Genomic DNA, 22,305 nt, shown 5'->3' on the forward strand with positions numbered 1-22,305 from the left:
TACATAAGGAAGATTTGATGTCAGCAATTACAAATTATCTTATGAACTTTCGCTTTGCACTACAGCACATCCTCTATGGCTGTACTTATGGTTCGTTCTATTAAAGCTCTGCTGAAGGCCTCATGCAATCAAATGTAATCACTTTTTGTTTATCATATCGGTCAACTGATGTATTCAGGGTCTTTTCTTCATGCAGGTCATGGCACTGCTGTCCATACTACACTTTTGTCCATCTGCTCAGAATCTTTCCCTTGTGTCCAGTTAGAAATGGCGGACAGTGCTGAATGCTCAGCGTGCTCGTCTGCATCTGAAGATGTCTGGAAAAGCCATCGGTCCAAGCCCGTTTTTGGAGTATGTGCTCTGAACTGCCTCCCAGTCTTGGCAGTGTCCATGACAGGTCCTCTCCTGGTGAGCTTGCTCCCATGATGAATGGCCACCTTTCTATTCTTTATTGCTCCACTAAATCATACAACTGCCATGTGTTTATAACCCATTTTTGCTGCTTTTGTATCCCCCCTCCGTTTTTAGGAATTACGCTACAGACGTCTTCTTTTTTTTTCTAATAAGGAACATACAGGTCTAAGAGACTTTTTGCATGAAGTTTGCAGGCTTCTATTTCACAAATGCAGATTCTCTTCTACTAGCCTTCAATAAGCTTGTGCTCGCATTCATGGTTTGGATTGCTGTGGATATTGGACTTGGAATATTGGAAAATCTGCAGCTTCATTACTGAAATGGTAGCAAATGGAAAGCACAAAAACCATTAAATCCCTTCAACTAAAAGTCTTAATGCACTAACTAATAAAGTGAATATTTGGAGTGGTTCAATTTAGTTGATAACTCAATTGTGCAGCACTTAATGAGTAGATGCACTGCATCATCGTCCTGTATACCACAAAGTAATTCTCATTCTGCACCTCCTGGTCATGTATTTTTATGCTCAGATTTTTTCCCATTAGGAAACTGCCCCAGTAATGATACAGTGCATTATTTCAGATATTGCTTTTGCTGAATTAACTGCGGTCTGTATGAAATATGTAGCATGGATATGATACATCTCCATAGTGTAATCATACTTTCTATGGCCTGATTACATCTTGCTCTGCTCATTCCAATCATTTTCATAAACCTGAGCATTATGTATAATTATTTGTGTAGGTGTGCACGCATTATATTATTATATGTATATATATATATATATATATATATATATATATATATATATATATATATATATATATATATATTTATATTTATATATATATATATATATATATATATTTATCTCGATAGATAGATAGATAGATAGATAGATAGATAGATAGATAGATAGATAGATAGATGCCTGTATATATTTAAAAGCATAACTTCATTTGACTCTACCAAACAAAAGATTTGAAAAAGAAAGAGTTTCAGATGGCAGGCTGCTACAAAGCACCAGAGCCATCATTTATTTATGTTTGGTTAATAGCCCTAGCCGCATTACAGGCAAGGTTGTGACAGCACTGAGCAACAGCCAAGTCCAATTTTGCTGCTCTCCACACTTTACCTTTCCAGACTGCAGAGGCACTGAGTCTGAAATACAGCTGCTCTCGCCCATCAATCACTCTTTAGTCCACACATGCAGACAGGTAGAGCTGCCTCTAGTGCACCTGTGAGGAGTAAATTCTGGTGCACTGACAGAGCCTTACACTGGCTGTATACGCATTCAGATTTAAGACAGGTGAGCCACTTATTTTAGTCACTTAAGGTATAGAATAGAGTACTGAAATCTGAACTTTTGGTATCTGCCGGAGACTTTCTCTTTATGTAATGGTAAGACATGTTTCATGCTGTTTCTCCATAAAGAGCTGCATATGGTTTTAGGTCTGGCATTTGTTCCGTGAGTGCTCTTCAAAAAAAGTAAAAAAATAAAAAAATTGTAAGTGATGTCTTGATGTATACTCTGTACTTTGTCTCCACCTAGTGATCATATGTAAAAACCATGTCAGGCCATACCATAAAATAAAAAAATAAAAGATAAAATAAAATAAAATACAATCGAATGAATTAATTAATTAATGAATTTCCAGAACTAAATGTACTAATAATAATTTATTATAATAGATATCTAATAATAACCCAAAAATCTGATTTGTCATTAGACTTCCAATTGCTGATTATTTCCTCAATTTGAAGCCGCTATACCTTTCTTGGGGACATGGCACACTGCTCAGCTGTGCTATGACTGACAGGTTTTTATGAGCTATCAATCATCTAAAGCGTGGTCTCTGTGTGTTATCGTCTGTTGGGGGAGGTCTGACCCACGGCCTAGCCTGACATTTAGAGAAGGAGCGATGCTCACAGAGGAAATCCCATTACAGCAAAGAATGATGGATCTTTTTCTTCCTTCAAAAGTAATATGCAGCCTGACATATAACGTTTTATAATTTGTAAAAAAAGAAAAAAAAAAAGATAAATAATAATAATAATAATAGATGACTACATTCAGTCCTAGTCCTTTATATTTTTATCTGTTCCCTCTTATTAATAGGTTTTTTTTGTTGTTGGGCTGAATAGTGTTAGGAGAAAGACTTCTAACATTATTCAAATTTCAGTAAATATATATATATATATATATATATATATATATATATATATATATATATATATATATATATATATTAAGGAATTTGTTTTATAGAGCACAATATAAAAAAAGACATTAATAAGAAACATCATGGAATTTTGAATAGCACATCAAACTCTTCAGAAATCACTGCATTATCATCCATAAAAATGTAAAAAAAATGTATGTAAAATGTAAATGTAAAAAAATAATAATAATAATAATAATAATAATAATAATAAATATATTTTTTACCAATTTTATATAATACAAATAAAAAAGGGCACCACCATGTTAACGTGACATTACCAGCTGTGTCATGCATTTACAAAGCAAACAAACAAACAAGATTAAAAAAAGACAATATTACATAATGAACAAAACATGTACATTCAATGACCGGATTCTGCATATAGTGAAGTGACATTCAGCCAAGTATGGTGACCCATACTCAGAATTTGTGCTCTGCATTTAACCCATCCGAAATGCACACACACAGAGCAGTGAACACACACACACACACTGTGAGCACACACCCGGAGCAGTGGGCAGCCATTTATGCTGCGGCGCCCGGGGAGCAGTTGGGGGTTCGATGCCTTGCTCAAGGGCACCTAAGTCGTGGTATTGAAGGAGGAGAGAGAACTGTACATGCACTCCCCCCACCCACAATTCCTGCTGGCCCGGGACTCGAACTCACAACCTTTCGATTGGGAGTCCGACTCTCTAACCATTAGGCCACGACTTCCTCCCCAATATTTTTGAGATTTAATGTGCATTAATATGAATGTTTGTAATATAAGATGAAAAACACACACATAAAAGGAATAAAACCATTCCAAAACAAGTCAAACCACATCACATGAAACCAGCGTTGCCAAACAAACTTATTATAAGCAACTTTGGGCTTGTTTTCTTAATAAGTTGCTAAAAACTGCCAAAAATAAACTGGCTAGAGTTAACATGCTCTATAAATTTTGAGAACAAAAAAATTCACCACTTTTAATTCAGTGAATTTATGTTGTGATGAGATGGTCATTTGGTGCATGAATAACGTACTGGGGTACTTGCAAAATATAACAACATACTAGCAAAACCTGACAATACTGGCTGCGACCATTAAACAAGACCAATAGATGTAAGAATAAAGTCTAAAACCACTGGTGCTATTCATAAGAATAAGAGATAAACTAACTGACTGAGCCTTTAAGAAGGCACTATCTTATTGACTCTGTATGTTGAAGAGGCTCAAGTTAATCTTATTGTATCACTTGAATTGTGATAAAATTTGAATGTGGCAAAAGAGAAGGAATGTAACGCAATAGTGTGTTATCATGCTGTCTTTGATCAATAGCACCGCTGACCTGATAGCAAATAACCAAAAGGGCAAAGTTTGAAAATAAAAGCTACTGGCTGTTCTCCTGAAGAAAGAAGATGGGAATCCAGCCACCAAAATACCTTGCAGACTTATATAATTCACACTACGTCTACAAGCGTATGATCCTGTTGTAGGCCTCAGTGTTACTCATGGCTTCATATATATATCAGTGCATCTCTGAAATTAATCAAATCAACCAACGAAGAGACGCTATGCTGTAGTTACTGAACAATAAACATGAGCTTGATGTTATTTCCCACTGAAGACTGAGTCATGTTTACCTGGTCCAGATCCCTCCCCTTTATGATTCCCTCTGCACTGATAAGAGAACAGCAAACACATAGACATTTAGCAAAATCTCAGCCTCTCTCTCAGTCTAGCTCTGATGAGTCTTGGACATTAATTACTGTGTCCTCAGTAAAATCAAAGATCTCAGCTTCAGTTCCTGAGTGCAGGGAACCTATGGCAGAACAACGATCTTGATGTGATTCCACCATTTGAAGTCCTTTGATTGGGAAGGGCAGAGTAAAAGATCCAAAAGCGCAGTGATATGCTGAGGTTGAAGCGTTTTCAAGGTTGGATGGACTCAACAGGCCGCTGAGTGAAACGCTGGTCAGCTTTACAGTGTGCTGTTGATTCTCCGATACAGGCCGAATCCTGACTTTGCCATGAAGATCTCTGGGATCTCTTCACTCGACCTTAGTGCAACAGACTATGGAATAACCCTGGACCCTACATTCACCATGCTGGAGTTTGACAGTCTACGTGTTCTCCCTCTGCAAACAGGTACGTCAAACCTTTGGTCTACTGACTCTTTACCCTGTTATTGACGCAAAAAGACAACATTGATTTCTAGGCCTTTTCAGATTATCTGGCCAACCCAGCAAACAAAAGTACGTTCTAGGAATGTTTTGTCCAAGAATTTCTGAATGTTCTTGGAATTTTCCAAATGCTATTTTTTTTTAAATGTTTTAAAAACATATTTGTTAAGAATGTTAAGGAAGCATTCCATTTTATCATTTTGACATGTTCTCTAACATTCTGAACCAAGTAGTGGTATTTAAATGAACATTCTATTCATGTTACTCTTTGTTCATAACTTTGAGAAAACCTTGCAAAACCCTCAGCCAAAGTTCTGAGAATTTGAAATTGATAGAAAAAACAAGTGTGACTTCACTGACCTATTTAACAGTCCCACAGAGGAGAAGCAGTAGCATCCCATTCTCCAACACAGCTTCCAAAACACAGTTTATGCTATTGACCAGCAAAGTTGGTCTTTTCAGCAGGGGAGGCTTGTTTGAATATGATTCATATTGCATTTGAGAGGCATATACACTACATGCACGGTTGAGTTAAAACATAAACACGAAGATAAATGTTTAAAGGCGGTCTGTCAGCATTTGTATGCAAGTCTGCTGCCAATGAACATGGAGAACTGCAGTGCAAGCCAAGTAGAGCATGTGTTCAACCACTCTCATTTTTTAACTCTTCCATACTTGAGTGTTTAGGCCATTTGCTCACTGAGCAGGGCACTAAAAGGTAACTTCACAACGACATTAGTTCCTATAGCATGAGATGCTGCTATTTCAATTACTGTCTGATCATAAGAGGACTTTTCAAAAGCCTATGTGCACCACTTCAGCCTGTTCCTGCTTTCCATTATAATCTCATTTTCTTTAATCATTAGAAGCGCTGCTGATTCAGACATACTGGATCCATCTTACCAAAGCACACATGCGTGGGTGCCAGAAGCATTGTAGACTCTTAATATAATAGAACTGCCCTTTGAACCCAGAGGCGTTCTGTATGTTAGAGCATATTACCTCTCTGAGTGGCTTTAAAGTACTGAGTGTATTATTTGCATACATTAGGCTTTATTCCTGCGTAGCCTAAGTGAAGATGTGACATTCACTGGCTTGGGATGCAAACTGGTGGCAATCAAATTCTGAGCGCAATTTAATGCAACACATGAGGGAATTGAATTAAATTTTAGCTAACACTGCGAAATTACCGGGAAATAGCAGTAGACTGAGTCTTTTCACTGACTTGTTTAATTAAATGGCGTTTCTCTTTCACGAAGTAATAAGTACAGACACTCTGACACCGGGCGGATAATCCACTGGGTGATTGGACACGTTTCCTCCGCTGAGTTGGAATTGCAATGATTTACGTCAGGGATCTGCAACAGTGGGACCGACAATTATTAGTATTTATTTTTCTCAATTGTATTTTACAATATTGTGTATAGTTAATAAAGGTTAATATATATATGACATTTTACTCTTTTTTTTGGCCATCCAAGATGTAGATGAGTTTGTATCTTCTTAGGAACAGATTTGCAGAATAGCATTACATCACTTGCTCATCAGCGGATCATCTGCAGTGAATGGGTGCCATCAGAATGAGAGTCAAAACAAACAATCCACATCACTCCAGTCCATCAATTAACATTGTTTAAAGTGAAAAGCTGCGTGTTTGTAAGAAACAATTATTAAGACGTTTATAACTTTGTGCTAAAACATGAGTTCCCTACACATAATATTGCCTTATCCAGTAAAAAAAGATGTCTTGTCTGAATCAGGAGAGAAATATGCACAGATCAAGCACCGTTTACAAGCGAAAACAGTCCAAAACCGATGTTAGTGGATTTTTGATTTGAGAGAACAGTGGATGGACTTTTTCAATGGAGGATGCATTATTATTCATTATGAATGAAGGATTAAGGCCAGAAGTCAGTTAAAATGTCTTAATGGTGTAATGCTTATTAATGATAAAATGGGTTACACTTCATAAGGTGTCCTTGTTACAGTGTAATTATACATTTAAGTGCTTAGTAATATTAATTAACTACATGTGCCTGCTATATATTGTTAGGGTTAGAGTTAGGGTTTGGCTGAGGTTTACTTGCATGTAACTATGCATAATTTATTGCTATTATAATAGTAAGAACATGTAATGTGTTAACGAGACTACATATATATATATATTTATGTATATGTGTGTGTATAAGAATCCTTAAAAAAATGTATCACCATTTCCTCAAAAATATTAAGCAGCACAACAGTTTTTTTTATTATTATTATTATTGCTGTGATGCTAATATGAAAGGTTTTTAGCATATTAGAATGACTTCTGAAGGATCATGTGATACTGAAGACTGGAGTAATGATGCTGAAAATTTAGCATCACAGGAATAAATTAAATTGTAAAATATATTAAAATAGAAAACATTTATTTTAACTTGTAATGATATTTCATTTTGGTGAGCATAAATATATTTTAAAAAAACGTTAGTATCTTTGTCGTCAATTTGATGCTACAGGTGTCAAATTCATAATTTTTTCCAATGAAGAGCCACTAATTCCAGGTCATGTGCCTACATCAGTACCAGTGTCTGTGCCGCAGCAGAGTGTGGTGAATCTCTGTGCCATCTGCGCAGACAGAGCTACAGGGAAACACTACGGTGCGTCCAGCTGCGATGGCTGCAAGGGCTTCTTCAGGAGGAGTGTGCGTAAGAACCATGCTTACGCATGCAGGTGAGAACTTACCATCAGATTCACAACTATACACTATATTTGCTTAATACACTTACAAATCACTTTTAATTCATCTATAAACATGCAAGTATGGCCTCTATGTATTGTTATTATTCAAAGCAGTAAGCGATATAGAAGGGTTTTAAGGTTCACATTAGAGACACTGCTTGTTAATTAATGCTCACTGAAAGCACAATGAAAGCCAGTGTAGGATCCCATAAACGGTGACGATGAATGAAACAGGATTGAAAATACAAGATACCGGGTTATTATCTTTACCGTATTTTTCGGACTATAAGTCGCACCTGAGTATAAGTCGCATCAGTCCAAAAATACGTCATGACGAGGGAAAAAACATATATAAGTCGCACTGGACTATAAGTCGCATTTATTTAGAACCAAGAACCAAGAGAAAACATTACCGTCTACAGCCGCGAGAGGGCGCTCTATGCTGCTCAGTGTAGACTACAGGAGCACTGAGCAGCATCTCTGGCAGCATAGAGCGCCCTCTCGCGGCTGTAGACGGTAATGTTTTCTCTTGGTTCATTTCTCTCGGTTCATGTCAAATTAATTTTGATAAATAAGTCGCACCTGACTATAAGTCGCAGGACCTGCCAAACTATGAAAAAAGTGCGACTTATAGTCCGGAAAACACGGTAACTAAAATATATGTGTTAATTTAAATAAAGCTGAAATAGCATAAAGTAGAAATATTAGAAGAAACCCAAAACATTCAAATCAGATGGAATGGGGACTAACTGAAATAAAAATGAAAGGCTTAAATTACAAACTTGAAAAAAACAAAAACTAACAATGGAAAAAAATTTAAAAATAAATTTAAAAAAACTATTAGGAATGAGAAAAGCAAATAGGCCTAACACAATAACTAAAAAATAAAAATAAAATTAAGACAAAAGCTGAAAATATGAAAATTAAAGCTAATTCGAAACATTTATTTAAGAAAATATGACAGTATATAAATTAAGAAAGAAAATTAAATTCAAATCATACACTAAATATCATTTACAAAATACAGTTCGCATTTTTGGTAACACTTTCTATGAAGCCCATATTTATAATACATTATAAGGGTATTCTTAAGGCATTATAATGAATGCATAATGCATTATAAAAAGCCTTGTAATATGTTATATCAACTCATGAATAATCATAACAACAATTATAATATGTCATAATACTTACGTATTTGTGGTTAAAAGTTTAAGAGTATGATTGTTTATAACACACAATGAACACAATATTAAAGTATTTTACTACAGCTTGTGAGTGGTTAGATGTTGAGTGCTTCCTGTGGAGCTAATGTTCATTTATTGATGTGAGCTTAATACTCCAGCTGAAAATAAATGCAATATTTTATTTTCATTGTCCCCTTAATCAATCATCTATAAGCAACTTTGCTACTACATGTCAACTAACTCTCATTAGACTATTAGTATGCTCATGAATGGTAGTTTATCTGTTGGTTGACCATCAAAATAAAGTGTTAGAATATATTTACAGTAATGACTCTAATGACTGCTATCAACAGCTGTCTAAAGGGTACCATCAACATAATCAAACTAATAATAGGCCTACAATAAAAATAGTTCAAAGCAAATGTGTCATATTACAGATTCATCTGATCTGATATCTGATCTTATGGCTGTTTGAGAAAATTTATTATTATTAATATCATTACTGCTTATAAGTGGTATTTGACCGCTTTAAGTAAAGTAGCATCAGAAAAATGGCAAGATATGAGACTTATAATACATTATAACTATGAGAAATATATTCCATTGTAAAAGTTGATGCAACATGTTCATTGTGTTATAAATAATCATACTCTTAAAAGCTATAACAACAAATAAGTAAATATTATAATATATTAAAACTATTCTTATGAATATTCATGAGATGATACAATATATTATAAGGCTTTTTATAATTCATTATGCATTCATTATAATGTCTTAAGAATACCCTTATAATGTATTACAAAAAATACGGGCTTCATAGAAAGTGTTACCGCATTTTTATATTTTATACAAATTTTTTACAGAAATATTTCATGAAATTAATAATTAGGCTTTCAAATGCAGACAGTGCTACACAATCCTGTACAACATCACAGCCTGGCTTATACAGCAGAAATATTATTTCACATTTCCACAGGAGTTGACTGATATATTGTCTTATGCAGGAGCCCATCTATAAATGTCTGTGTCCTATAAAAAAATAACCTGTGATCTGTGAGCACCTTCATCAGAACGTGTACGAGCATGACCTGAAGTGTTTCATTGAATCTCCTCAAATGTGAGAATTGCAGTCGCCTATGCACTTCTGTGTCTGTCTGTGAAGGTTCAGCAGGCAGTGTGTGGTGGACAAAGACAAAAGAAACCAATGTCGATACTGCAGACTTCGAAAGTGCTTCAGAGCCGGCATGAGGAAAGAAGGTAAAAGCCTGGGTCCATTTCATTTTTATTTATGATGCAGAATTTAAAGAGTCTCTTCAAGGTCACGGATCTGGACTAGACCTGCATATAAACTAATTGAGTTACTGGACTTATCCCAATACTTGTGAATGTCTGCATCTCTCTCTGAATTAAAGATATTGAGCAACTGGGTGAACTTAAACTATTACAATAAGGCAATTCCCAAAACCATCATATCAATTTTTATATACTCTCAAGGTGAAAAGCAAAGAAACAATATAAAAGCATCTGGGCCACTGATTAAAACTTTATAAAGGTGTTGTTCCGAGCCATGAGTCATCTTGTCAAATATTGTTTTAAAATGCCAGGTTTCACAGTGTCCTTTCCATCTGAAGCTTGAGCTCTCAGCAGGATGAAGCTGTGTCCATGTAATAAGTAACACAGCTCCAGAAATACAGTAATGCTGAGTGACCCTGGTGTAGGTACTGTACTCTCAGTTTCTCTCTAAAAGTGCTAAAAGTCGTTGTTTTCTTCGAGTAAGATTTACTTGTATCTTTTTCACTCTCTGAAGCTTGTTAGTAAGACTCTAAAACTCATTATATGCTGGCTTAAAATGATTTGGTTGAAAATGTTGCATGTTGATTGAGTCTGGTTCTGTGTTGGGCAGGGCTGTTTTTCAGACTGACTTTGAAGAAAAAATGTATAGCTAACTGTATAAATTGTCCTTGTGAAAGGCATACTTTGGCATACTTCAAAAAAGAATAATGAAAAAATTATATACTTTAAAACTATATTTGCAAATGAATAAGTGTGAACTGAATGTAAGACAAAAACAATAAAACCCATTACAAACGAGGCATTTGTTGCATCTAGTGGGGACATAATTACTGATTATAACGACTTACTGTATAGATCCATGTCTGTATTTTGATCTGAGAAACAACAAGCCTACTCTACCGTTCAAAACTTGCGTTTGAATCATCACTGGCAAATTCTTTCAATATCTAAATGTACTTACAGTCCGTGAGTCAGAAGCACCAGACTGTCCTTGCAAAGTTGGAATTGCCCAACTTTATAGAAACAGCCTTTGTGCCACAGACACATTGCAGGCTACTGGTTCAGGAAACAGTCATCATCCTCAATAAAATGCGCTGCACACATCTGAATATTTGGTGTTGTAAATACAACTTAACCACTGATTTCTAGTCTTGTCCTCTTTTGGAAGCCCAAACAAAGTAGTATTGCTTTCACAAGGAAACACATAGTGTCTCCACAACAGAGGCAGTAGCAACAATACTATAGCGAGAATCAAAGTCACGCCTTCTTTCTTTGCGTGAACATTTGGGCAGTGTTATGCAGACCTTCCCACATCATGATGTAAAGATTTGGGGGCATTTAAACAGGATGTTTTGGGAGGGTGAGGATGAGTCTTAACTTTTATAAAGAATATCTCTTTGGATTTGAGACTTTAGACTTTGCAACTTTACAGATCTTCTTTATGCACCAAGAGCTTGTAACTCTCCAAAGAAAAAGAAAAAATTGAAATCCCATCACACACTCACACACACACACACACACACACACACATATATATATATATATATATATATATATATATATATATTTCTGTTATCTGTTTTTAATCAAGTAACACATTAGGAAAGTTGGTTTTATTTTTGTCTTTGTTTGTGTCTCTTAGCGGTTCAGAATGAGCGTGACCGTATCAGCTGTCGTAGAGAAGGTCAAGGAGTCGGGACTCTCACCATTGATGTGCTGATGCAGGCAGAGGCTTGCACTCATCAGGTGAACTTTCTGCTTTTTTAAAACATTCACATTTGTAAACAACATCCTTTTCTTACACAATAACACTAACCTTACAGTCTCGGATACTACAATCTAAAAGGATCAGAACCACAGCTTTGCCTCATACATCTCGCTTCTTGAGCTCAAATCATGTTATAAAAATATTTTCATGCTGGCCCATTTTCATCTTCAGCTTGGTGTTTCTTCACAATGAGGCACAAAATCACTTTCCAGAACCTTCACCCTCTCTGCTCCTCTCTGGTGGAAAGAGCTGCCAACCTCCAAACAGCTGAAACCTTTTAACTTTTAAGAAGCAGTTGAAAATACACTTCACAACCTTAACCAATGCACTTGCAAACCAAAACAGAGAAAATCCGAAAATTCTTTCTCTCCTCTGAATTTCTCCTCTGCTCTAGCTTGTGTCCTAATCTAGCTTTCTAGTGAATGTGCCATTGCATACCGCAAATACTGCTCACTCTGACACAAATTGCTTATGCTTCTCTGTTGTAAGGCGCTTTGGATAAAGGCTTCTGGGAAATGTATAGATGCAAATGTGACTGTAATTGAACTATTTATATTAAGCTCAGAGTCATTCTGCCATCTGCAGAACCAGAATCCCACGAGGGACATCAACACCATGAAGATAGCCGGCGTGGGAGATGTGTGTGAATCCATGAAACAGCAGCTCCTCCTCCTAGTGGAATGGGCCAAGCGCATCCCTGAGTTCTGTGAGCTCTCGGTGGATGACAGGGTAGGCCTGTTCCTGACCGTGTTTGTTTGATCATGAGCTGTCACTGCCTGTCTATGAGTTTCTTGTGTGTGTGTGCAGGTGGCACTGTTAAGAGCTCACTCCGCTGAGCACCTCATCTTAGGGGTGGCACGCCGTTCACTTCCCTTCAATGACATCATCCTGCTGGGTGAGCGGGTGGCTGGGTTGGGTTCACTTGAAAACAGGCCATTCCTGTTTGCACTGCATTTTTCATGTCCCATTCATATTGTATGCATTAGATAAATTATTCAAATACATACATTAAAATTAAACTTACATAAAAAAATGGAAAGCATAATGGTTGGTTTTTACCTCGAAAACTAGTGAACAATTCTCAAAAGGTGAGTGTATGATGTAGCTGACCAATGAAATTGGCTGCAAATGGGGATTTGCACTTACCCCTCAAAATAAAGTTGCACAGTTAATAATTAATTAGAATTAATTAGAAATTAACAGAAATTAATTGTGCACAGGTTAACAGTTGAATTGGAATTACATGGTGAAAAAAATTTAGTAAAATTTTTTAAAAAATAAATAAATTAAATATTTTATTATGAATAAATAAAAACATTTAATATTTTATTTCAGCTTGCTGCCAATTCGTTTATTTAGTTTAAATTGATGTACTTAAATAACTAAATAAACATAATTAAATAAAATGCAAATACAATTACAAAATTATAAATGTATCATTTTTTATATTAATATATTTTAATATAAAAACACACAGCAAAATTATGAAAACTTAAACTAAAATTAAAATGAAAAAAAAAAAACTAATAATTGAAAATATTAAACAAAACAAAAAAACTATAGTATCTTAATGATACTAAAATAACATTCATTTCGAGACTTCATTTACACCCTTTTAGTTTCCATCCTGTTTGGTGTCTTGTTCACTTTACTGTCACTGTATAAATGTTATAAAATTCTAATCTATACATTTTAAGTGCCTGTTCCAATTTATACAAATACAGTACTTGCGTATTTTATTATTATTTTTTTTTAAGTTACAGAGCTCACAAGGTACTTACTCAAAAGTAGCAACCTTAATGTTATACTGTGTTTGTACAGGAAATGACTTCATCATTCCTGTTCGGGGCACCGAGCAGGAGATGTCCAAGGTAGCCACTCGTATCCTGGAAGAGCTGGTGAGACCTCTGAAAGAGCTGAACATCACAGACACTGAATTTGTCTGTCTCAAAACCATCGTCTTCTTCGCCCCAGGTTAGTCAGGGATCATCGCAGTGTTCCCAGTCAAACACTCTGTCCGTGCCAGGAGCGTCTGCACTTGTTCCTGGCACTCTTTGGTTGTACTGTCTCTTGGTTTCATGATGTTTTATGGGGATCTATTAATATCTTGGACGTGCTGGTGAGGATTGTTGAGTTACATACTTTCCTGCCTGTTGGCCTGGAGGGCTGATTATAAGAGTGGAGCCAGGTTGGTCACTAAGATTTGCTTTGTTTAACTTATTTTGGTTTCAGCAGAGGTTGCCATTTTTGTGCTACGTTCTAACATAAGAAAAAAACATTCTCTTTTTTTTTTCATAAATATATATTAGCCCAAAAATATATGTGCTATAGTGTGTGTATATATATATATAAATATATATATATATATACATATATATATATATATATAAAATACATTTTGTCACATTATTAGTTGTCTATGATGTATGAAGAATTAACAAGTGAACAATGCACATAAAAAAATTAATAAAATATTTTTTAATCATTATAAATCTATTTTTGATTTTGGCATATGAAGGTAGAAACTAGATATATTTCAATATTATTATATTCTAATTATAATAAAAAAATGCATTTCATTGAGCATTACTGTTTACAACATATTTAAACAAAATATATGTTCTTGGAAATTTCGATTGCAAATTATTTTATACAGTAAATCGTTTCCATCCTGTTACCTTCTTACCCAAGAAGTGACATCATCATTTAAAAAATGGTGTAGAAACCATTTTCACTCTGAAATTGATAGCAAATTTAAAAATTTAAAGTACAAAAAAAATGTTATACTATTTTCTTCTTAAACATGTAAACAAGAAAAAAAAAGTGTCTTTTTGAAAATTGATAAATTGAAAAAAAAAAAAATTACAGTGCATGAGGAACAAAACCTGCACAATTCTTGATTTTGGAATTTTTCCTCCAAAACCATTTGCAGCTGTCTGTCTAAAGAGTTTAATGCTCTGAATGAATGAATACAGACAGACATGCACATACAAATCTTGATTATCCAATCCGCGCACTAAATGACGAATGCCGTCTCAGCTAATCTTGACATATGTCTCAGTGACCTCTCAGTGTCACTGAACCCGGTGTGTGTTTCAGACTGTCCTGGACTGCAGTGCTCTCAGACAGTGCGCCAACTGCGATTCCAGGCCCAGGTGCTGCTGGATGAGGCCACGAGCGAGCAGCGAGGCCGGTTTGGGGAGCTGTTGCTGTTGCTGACCACACTCCAGAGTGTGGCCTGGCAGATGTTGGAGCAGCTGCAGCTGATGCGTCTCCTGGGCAAAGCCAATGTGGACAGCCTGCTGATGGAGATGCTCCTGGGAGAAGAAGCAAGCAGAGGATCTGAAGCACTGCCAGCCTCAGGTGTGTAAAAAACACAAATGAGATCTCAATCATTCCTCTTAGCCATCCGTGAGCTTAAACAGAGATCTGCTGAAGTCTCATGCTTCTCAGATTTTTCTCCTGACAAAATCTTACTTGTGTCTCCAGTAAAAAAAAGATCTCAACAATGTCACAGAGTCTGGTCAGATTGCCAAGATATTAAAGTCTGCAATTAAATAGCAAAGATCTCACGAGAACTCATTTCTCATCAAATGCTTTCAAGAAGTGCATGCACTAAACTGACTTGTAGGCCAATTAAGTATACTTCAAATCTTAAGCTTATACATTTTAAAACTTACTGAACTTCCAGACAATTTAATATTAATTAACTAAAAATAAATGTCTGTCCTCACACACTTTTTGAATTTTAAATCATTATGTTTTTAAAATCATGATATTAATCTTTTCTTGTGCTTTTGTGGTGCTATTATTTTGATGACTAACATACTAAATCACATGTAAAATACTGTATTTTAAATGTAATAAATTGCACCATTATAAATGTGTAATTACAAATATGAAAAAGAAATACATGACATTCAAGTTTCAATAGAAGTTGGTACATTCAGCAGTAACTTTTTCAAGTTACTATATTTCAAAGACAATAGAAGCAATTATGAAATGACTTTTAACACTTACTTAAATAGGTAAAAAAAAACTATAAACATGTTAATTTAGTTAATGTTCATTTTAGCAGTTAACATGCAATTGTGTCTGAAAACATTATAGTTAATCTGCACTCAAGTATATTCTTTTAAAGTATATTATTTGCATAAGAACTCTTTTTAAAAGCTATATACTGTACACTGAAAAAAAAATGATACAACATTTTTTAAGGTAAGTGGGTGCAAACAATTTATTGTAGCAAATTATTTTTTTTTTAAATGTTGAAAGTCAACTAAATGTGTTTATTTTAAATGTAGCTAAAATGAATTGATTGCAGCCACTTACCTTAACAAAATGTAGTAAGGTCAATTAATCTTTTTTTTGTTTTTTGTTTTGTTTTTTTGTGCTTTATACTCATAGTGTATGTCAAAAATAGTCTCTCCTCTATGTTTATTTCTCACAAGGAATTTTAGGAAGAACATATGAGACAAAATTCAGTCAAAAGTCTAAGATAAATCTGAGAATTCAGCAAACTCTCCTGAACTATAAAATGTTCATTTGGGTTGCCATATACTGCTGATTTCGGATCAGCATATAAACTCTTAGATTTAGATGAGCAGTGTTGGTCCAGAGATATACTGCAGACTTTCTCAAGCATAAACTTCAGTCAACTCAGAGCTGAATTCCATTGGAGATCTCAGTTCAGAGTCCATCTGTCTCAGAGTAAGCTCATGGGCTTTAGATTAGACCCACCATTAGTTCTCTGAGGGAATGGGGGCTCTTTCTGACTTACCTGCAGTTAAAGTATGAACAGGTTTGAAATGAAATAATATATATTTTTTTTGCTTTTCTGTAGGGTCAAATCCTGAGCCACTTATATTCACCACAGCTACCGAGCCTGTCCTCTCCAGAGGAATACTGACGGAGCATATCCCAGTGCCTAACTTCACATCCGTGATCCTTCCTGTACCCTCCTGTGAGTATCTCAAGCGCAGGTAGTCCAGCTGTCAGTCCTATAGAGTTTAAAGGGATAGTTCATCCAAAAATCTACATTTTATGTTGTATCAAATGCATGTGACTTTTTCTACTTTTTCTACCACCATGTCCACGCTGCTGATTTCCATACAATGAAACAGTCAAATTAAACATCATACTGTAAACAAATATTTCTTCCAAGATGTTCCATAGATCAAACAAAGATTATTGGAGTACATTTTACAAGAAAATGCAATTTCAGTGTGTTTACTTCAATATTGCATGTTTAATTCCATGTTTCTAGGTTATGCCGATAGACGATAGTATAATATAGTATTGCGTATCGACGATAAAGATATCGCCTGTGGCTGAGACGATTATTATATTTTTATTATTGTTATCAGGCTAGTGTTATTATCTGATTAAAATATTAGGCTTTGTTCCATCATAATTCTTTTTCCGGGTGTTTACAGTGGTGTGCATTATAACCAATATCACATGATAACATTGGGCTTATGAACATTGCAACTAATTGCAACTTTATCTCAAACTTCTGACTTTTTATGTCCCACAGTAAAAAACTTTTTATCAGAATTCTGAATTTACTTCTTGCTATCTTTACTATTTTTCTTGGAATTACGAGTTTACATCTTGTAGTTCTGTTTTCAGTTTCAACCACAGAAAAAGTATGTTTAAAAAAGTAATTGTGACTTTTTTCTCATTATTATGTGTTAGTTAACATCTCATTATTATTAATTATTGACTATCTCATTATTGAGTGTTAGTTAACAACAGTTAGCAAGTTAACATCTTGCAATTCTGCTTTTGAGAAAAAGTATTGAGTAAAAAAGTCCTTTTTTATTGCTTGACAGAACCATCTGCCTTATATTTGAATAGCACTTCTCACAACACATAGTTTCAAAACATTTTCAGTTCAATATTACTTCATTTTGGTATAGCCTATTGGATTATTAATGTCACTTTTGTCATTCTGATCTTTTGTATGCAGCAGCTCTGTCTGAAGATCCCCTGCTACCCACACACACTGGACCTGAGGTCTTCACACATGGACAAGCAGCAGACATGCCAAGAGAAATGTCCAACAGTCTCGCCATGCCAACTGTCCACACGTGCCTTTAACCACATGTATAAAGGTCCTCAGTTAAGCAGACATAAATAACTTTATATACTTATAACCTCTGCTGAAAAACTCATAAAACTGAAGACAAGGAGTCATTATATTTAAAATTTAGTGAGTAGGATAATGCATAATATTAGGGTTCAAATCTAACAGTGTTAAAAATTTTATATGAGTGAAAAATGAACACAATAAACGGTCTCCAAGCAGTATATAAATATTTTGTATGGAGATCACTGGTAAATGATTGTCTAATTTATTGGATGGTGACATGGCAGGGCATAAACATTACAGTTGAACAACTCTCATGGGTTCATGGTTCAATCAGATACCAGATGTCAAACACATGAGGGTTGGAAAAAGGGATGCCTGATTTTTCTTCCACTTGAAAATATCATAAGAGATTTTCTTTAGGCGTTAAATATCATTGTTTTGTTTTCATATCATACACTGTAAAAAATGATTTTGTTCTTGTTGTTGTAAATAAAACAGATTTTTTGAGTAGATTTTACAAGAAAATACTATTTCAGTTTTGTCGCATTTAATTCAGTGTATTACTTGCCATTTCTCTGTAATTATTCGTGAAATTTACTAGCAATGTCTGAGTGAAAACTGTTTCAAATAAAAAACTATAATATTTTTTTCAGTCTATCTTATGCTTGTTTCTGTCATTTATTTTGAAAAATGCATATATGCTCATGTTAAGACTATTTTTGTTTGTCTGTGATTATATTGGTCTATTTTCAATCAAGTCATTTGGAAAGTGAATTAGAATTTAATTTTAATTGTTTAAAAAAGAACCCGAGCTATGACGAGGCAGATTAGAATAAATAGACCAGTACATGTGGATAAAATGTTCACCAGAGGGCGCCAAATGCTTATTATTAACCAAGATGGGCAACACTTTTCCCATGTCAGGAAGCGCTCTTGTTATTCTTTCATTTTATTTGACTTATTTCTCCATAAATATACATTTAGAGCAAGTCATAATAGAACAAATTGTGAAGCAAAATAATCCCAAACAAACAAAACCTTACTTACAAAAACTGTACAGGGAGGACAAAACTAATCAGGGGTGCGTTTCCCAAAATCATAGTTGCTAACTAAATTAGTAACTTTGTTGGTTGCAATGCAATTTCCCATTGCCAACCAAGGTTAAGCAACTAACTAACAGGTTAGCAACGGTTTTGGGAAACGAACCCCCAGAACATGTGAAGCACTTTTAAGTATTTTGATCTAGATTATCATTGCAAAGATGAATTGTACTATTAAGATAGAATGAATATTAGGAATATCGTTTAAATGACAGTTTATGGCGTTATCAGTGTTTTGTGTTTAAAGGGATAGTCTACCCAAAAATCTAAACTGTATTTATTTCTTCTGAGGAGCACAAAGATATTTAGAAGAATGTTGGTGACCAGGTCTCATAGTTTTTTTGTCCATACTATTTTGTTTCCCAACATTCTTTGAAATATCTTTTGTGTTTCATAAAGAAATGCATACAGGTTTGGAATGACACGAGGATGAAATTTTGGGTGGACTGTCCCTTTAAGAGCCTTTTTCTTGATTTCTCCCTCCCTCAGTAGGTAAGAAACCAGTTAAGTGAGCAGCTGTGCTGGTCAGGCGTTCAGGAGGATAGTCTGACTCATCAGCAGCAGAGGGGCTTAGTGGGCGGCTGTACATCAATAAAGAGATGGAACAAGAAATATTTGCCCCCCTGGCAACAGTAGCCACAATGAGAGGATCGGTCTAAATAACTAAGAACTACAGTTGTTAACACTTATTCAATTGGACCTCTTTTTGTCAAACCAGTGATTTCATAAACATACACACTTGCAAAACTAATCATAGCTAATGAGTAATGCTTTAATTGTGCCAGGTTCAATAAAATGTTCTACTCACCTCTGAAGACGTCCCCAGCTAGCAAAAAAAAAAGTGTTACTGTGGTATTGCATGGGCATTGTGAATTTGATGCATTAATGCAATAACGGAAAGACTAAAATCATAACAGGATACCATAACACTTTTAGTCCGTAAATTACCAGAAAAAGTATTTCATCACAGCAGTAAGTAGGTCACATATTTTGTCAGTGAGTGCAAAAAAAAACCTGTTAAGAGTGTTCAGATCCAGTTAAGATTCAAAAGAAAATAATTACTTTTATGTTTTTAAGAGCCTTTCAGAAAGTCGGATTGGAAAAAGATCTTCTGAACGGCTGTAAATAAATTATTTGAAGTGATGACGTATTTTTGTAGGCCAACCCATACATTCAGATCACAAAGGTTCCATTGACAAAAACCCAATAGGATTGTACCATTTGCATTTGTTATAGTTTGCAAGACTGTGATTATAAACATAATGAGGCAGTGAAAGTGACTACTGATTAGATGAGTTTACCTGTTCAGTGCCATGATGTTTAACATCCCCACTGTAGTCCCATTTAGACACTTGTTAGCAACCTTTTTCAAGACAAGTAAAAGCTTTTTAAAAATCACAAGGGGGTGTTTGTGATATATTTTGTGTTGTAGAATAAGACGTGAATGTTTTATCTTGAGTTTGGTGTTCACCACGCACCTTATTTTTTAGGCAGTGTGGTGGAAAGATACTTTAAAAGTACTACACTGCATTACAATGTTGCATTACTCTATAAAAGTAATTGTATACTTTTTAAATGGAGAGTAATGCATTACATTAAGATTATTTTCTGTCACCTCAGTTAGGCTTGTTTTTTTAAATAACTGCAACTGTAAAGGCCATGGTCACACCAACAGTGAAATGAATAACCTTCAGACTGAAGGAGGTGCATCAGCCACTGCACCTCACTCCATTTCTCTCCACACAGCACAGGAGAGCTATCAGTGAAAACTCCTTTTTACATTTTTCGCCTACAAAACTACCATACATCATTCCAACAGCACTCAACTGTATGGAGAAAGAAGTTGTCACTGTGTGGTCTGGAAGATAAGAACATAAATGGGGCAGATAATACAAAGGGTTTAATAATCCCCAAAGGGGTAATCCAAAGGTAGGAGGCAGAAAAACACTTTATACTTCGAGACTGGACAACCAAACACTGAACAGACTGCAACTTATATGGGGAACGTAATTGAGCATAATTGGCAAGACACACCTAAACATGACACAATCAAGGGGAGACCAAAACTAGGGCACACAGAGAACATGAGGAACATAACCGAGTCCGGGGCGTGACATTATTCCCCCCTTCCGAAAGTTGCGACCTCGCACCGTGGAACAGAGAGGGGGGACAGGGTGGGAACCAAGGAGGAGGTTCTGGTGGAGGACAGATCCCTGGGAGGGAGTGGGCCAGCAGACAGATACCACAGAGGGAGGAGCCAGGGAGGAGATGACGGAGGGAGGATCCAGGAGGTACCTGGAGCAGGAGGAGCTAGGCAGGACCCAGGCCACAGTGGAGCCGACGGAGAGAGCAGCCATGGTGGATGAAGGGCCGACAAATCCAGGGGTCCAACCAAATGCGGTAGAGCAGGCTGGTGCCAGCGACCGTGGGGGGGATCCGGAAGGCTGCGGAGGAACTGGAGCGACCGATGACTGAGGTGGACCCTGACGGATAGAGGGATAAGGTGGAGCCAGAGGACTGGAGTCCCAAAGCTGCAGATGGTCGACAACTGACTAAGACAGAGGCGGAGGGATGAGGGAGCCCGGCGGAGCTGGTTGGCTGACAGGGCGCGGTGGAGAGGGAGCTAGGAGCCATGGTGGAGCCGCTGGGTTGAAGGGCCAAGCCAGAGTCCGTGACCCAGGGGCTGGAGGCGGAGATAAGGGATCCTCCAGCAATGACACCGATAGAGAGTGGCAGACCTGCAGCGAATCCAGCGCACATATGGTGGGCTGAGGGCAAACAGAGGGGCTGTCAAATGACAGTGGTGGAGAAGGCTGGAGCAGGTGGGAAGGTGGGAATTCGAGGAGCCCATCCTGGGCTAGACTCAGGAACAGGAGCCCTCCTGGGCTTCGCTCTGGGGCTGGGCCAACACTGGAGCAAACTCTGGGGCCTGGGCCGACACCCTTCTTCTCAACCCTAGTTTCCTCTTCTGGTTCGGGGGGAAAAGGCATGGTCTGGGCTAACAGTAGAAGGAGTGTTCGAGGAGCGGGCACTGGGGCTGAAAGTCTTGCCACTTGAACCGCCGGCAGGCTTGCCATATTAATGTTCATTGGGCTTACCACATGCATGGCTGCGGGGTCTGGGCTGAGGATTGGATTGGTTAGGGAAGTTGGAAACGGAGAATGGAAGGCAGATTTCCGTGCTGACCAGACGTATGTTAGAGCAGGGTCCACAACCTTAGCCCCCAGGTGAGCACTGTTAGAAACCCCCTTCCGGGCTCAGGGAAATACAGGAGGACAGGTATGGTCAGACCCAATGGCCAGGTATGATGAGGATCTCAACATTGAGTGAGC

General features: G+C 36.5%; 1 protein-coding gene across 4 annotated transcripts; it reads left to right on the forward strand.

Annotated features, from left to right (window-relative positions):
* The first annotated feature begins 4,326 nt into the window (after window positions 1-4,326).
* LOC132126873 (hepatocyte nuclear factor 4-beta-like) lies at window positions 4,327-18,385 on the forward strand. Of its 4 annotated transcripts, none has more exons than XM_059538447.1 (10): window positions 4,327-4,769; window positions 7,336-7,519; window positions 9,881-9,975; window positions 11,654-11,757; window positions 12,365-12,508; window positions 12,587-12,674; window positions 13,601-13,753; window positions 14,879-15,142; window positions 16,623-16,742; window positions 17,754-18,385. In XM_059538447.1, the coding sequence occupies exons 1-10, from the start codon at window positions 4,652-4,654 to the stop codon at window positions 17,879-17,881; spliced, it is 1,398 nt and encodes a 465-aa protein (XP_059394430.1). In that variant the 5' UTR covers window positions 4,327-4,651; the 3' UTR covers window positions 17,882-18,385. The 4 variants fall into 4 exon arrangements, with proteins under 4 accessions (XP_059394430.1, XP_059394439.1, XP_059394420.1 ...); XM_059538456.1 differs by having other exon boundaries at window positions 7,351-7,519; window positions 17,751-18,385; XM_059538437.1 differs by having other exon boundaries at window positions 4,328-4,769; window positions 17,751-18,385.
* The last annotated feature ends 3,920 nt before the right edge of the window (window positions 18,386-22,305 follow it).

The sequence above is a fragment of the Carassius carassius genome, chromosome 3 (assembly GCF_963082965.1).
Source record: "Carassius carassius chromosome 3, fCarCar2.1, whole genome shotgun sequence".
NCBI classification, from domain to species: domain Eukaryota; kingdom Metazoa; phylum Chordata; class Actinopteri; order Cypriniformes; family Cyprinidae; genus Carassius; species Carassius carassius.

Coding starts and splice junctions, on each gene's coding strand:
- LOC132126873 (XM_059538437.1), top strand. CDS start 4,652: ATGAAGATCTCTGGGATCTCTTCACTCGACCTTAGTGCAACAGACTAT. Junction 12,675..13,600: donor CAATGACATCATCCTGCTGG/GTGAGCGGGTGG, acceptor GTGTTTGTACAG/GAAATGACTTCATCATTCCT. Junction 15,143..16,622: donor TGAAGCACTGCCAGCCTCAG/GTGTGTAAAAAA, acceptor GCTTTTCTGTAG/GGTCAAATCCTGAGCCACTT.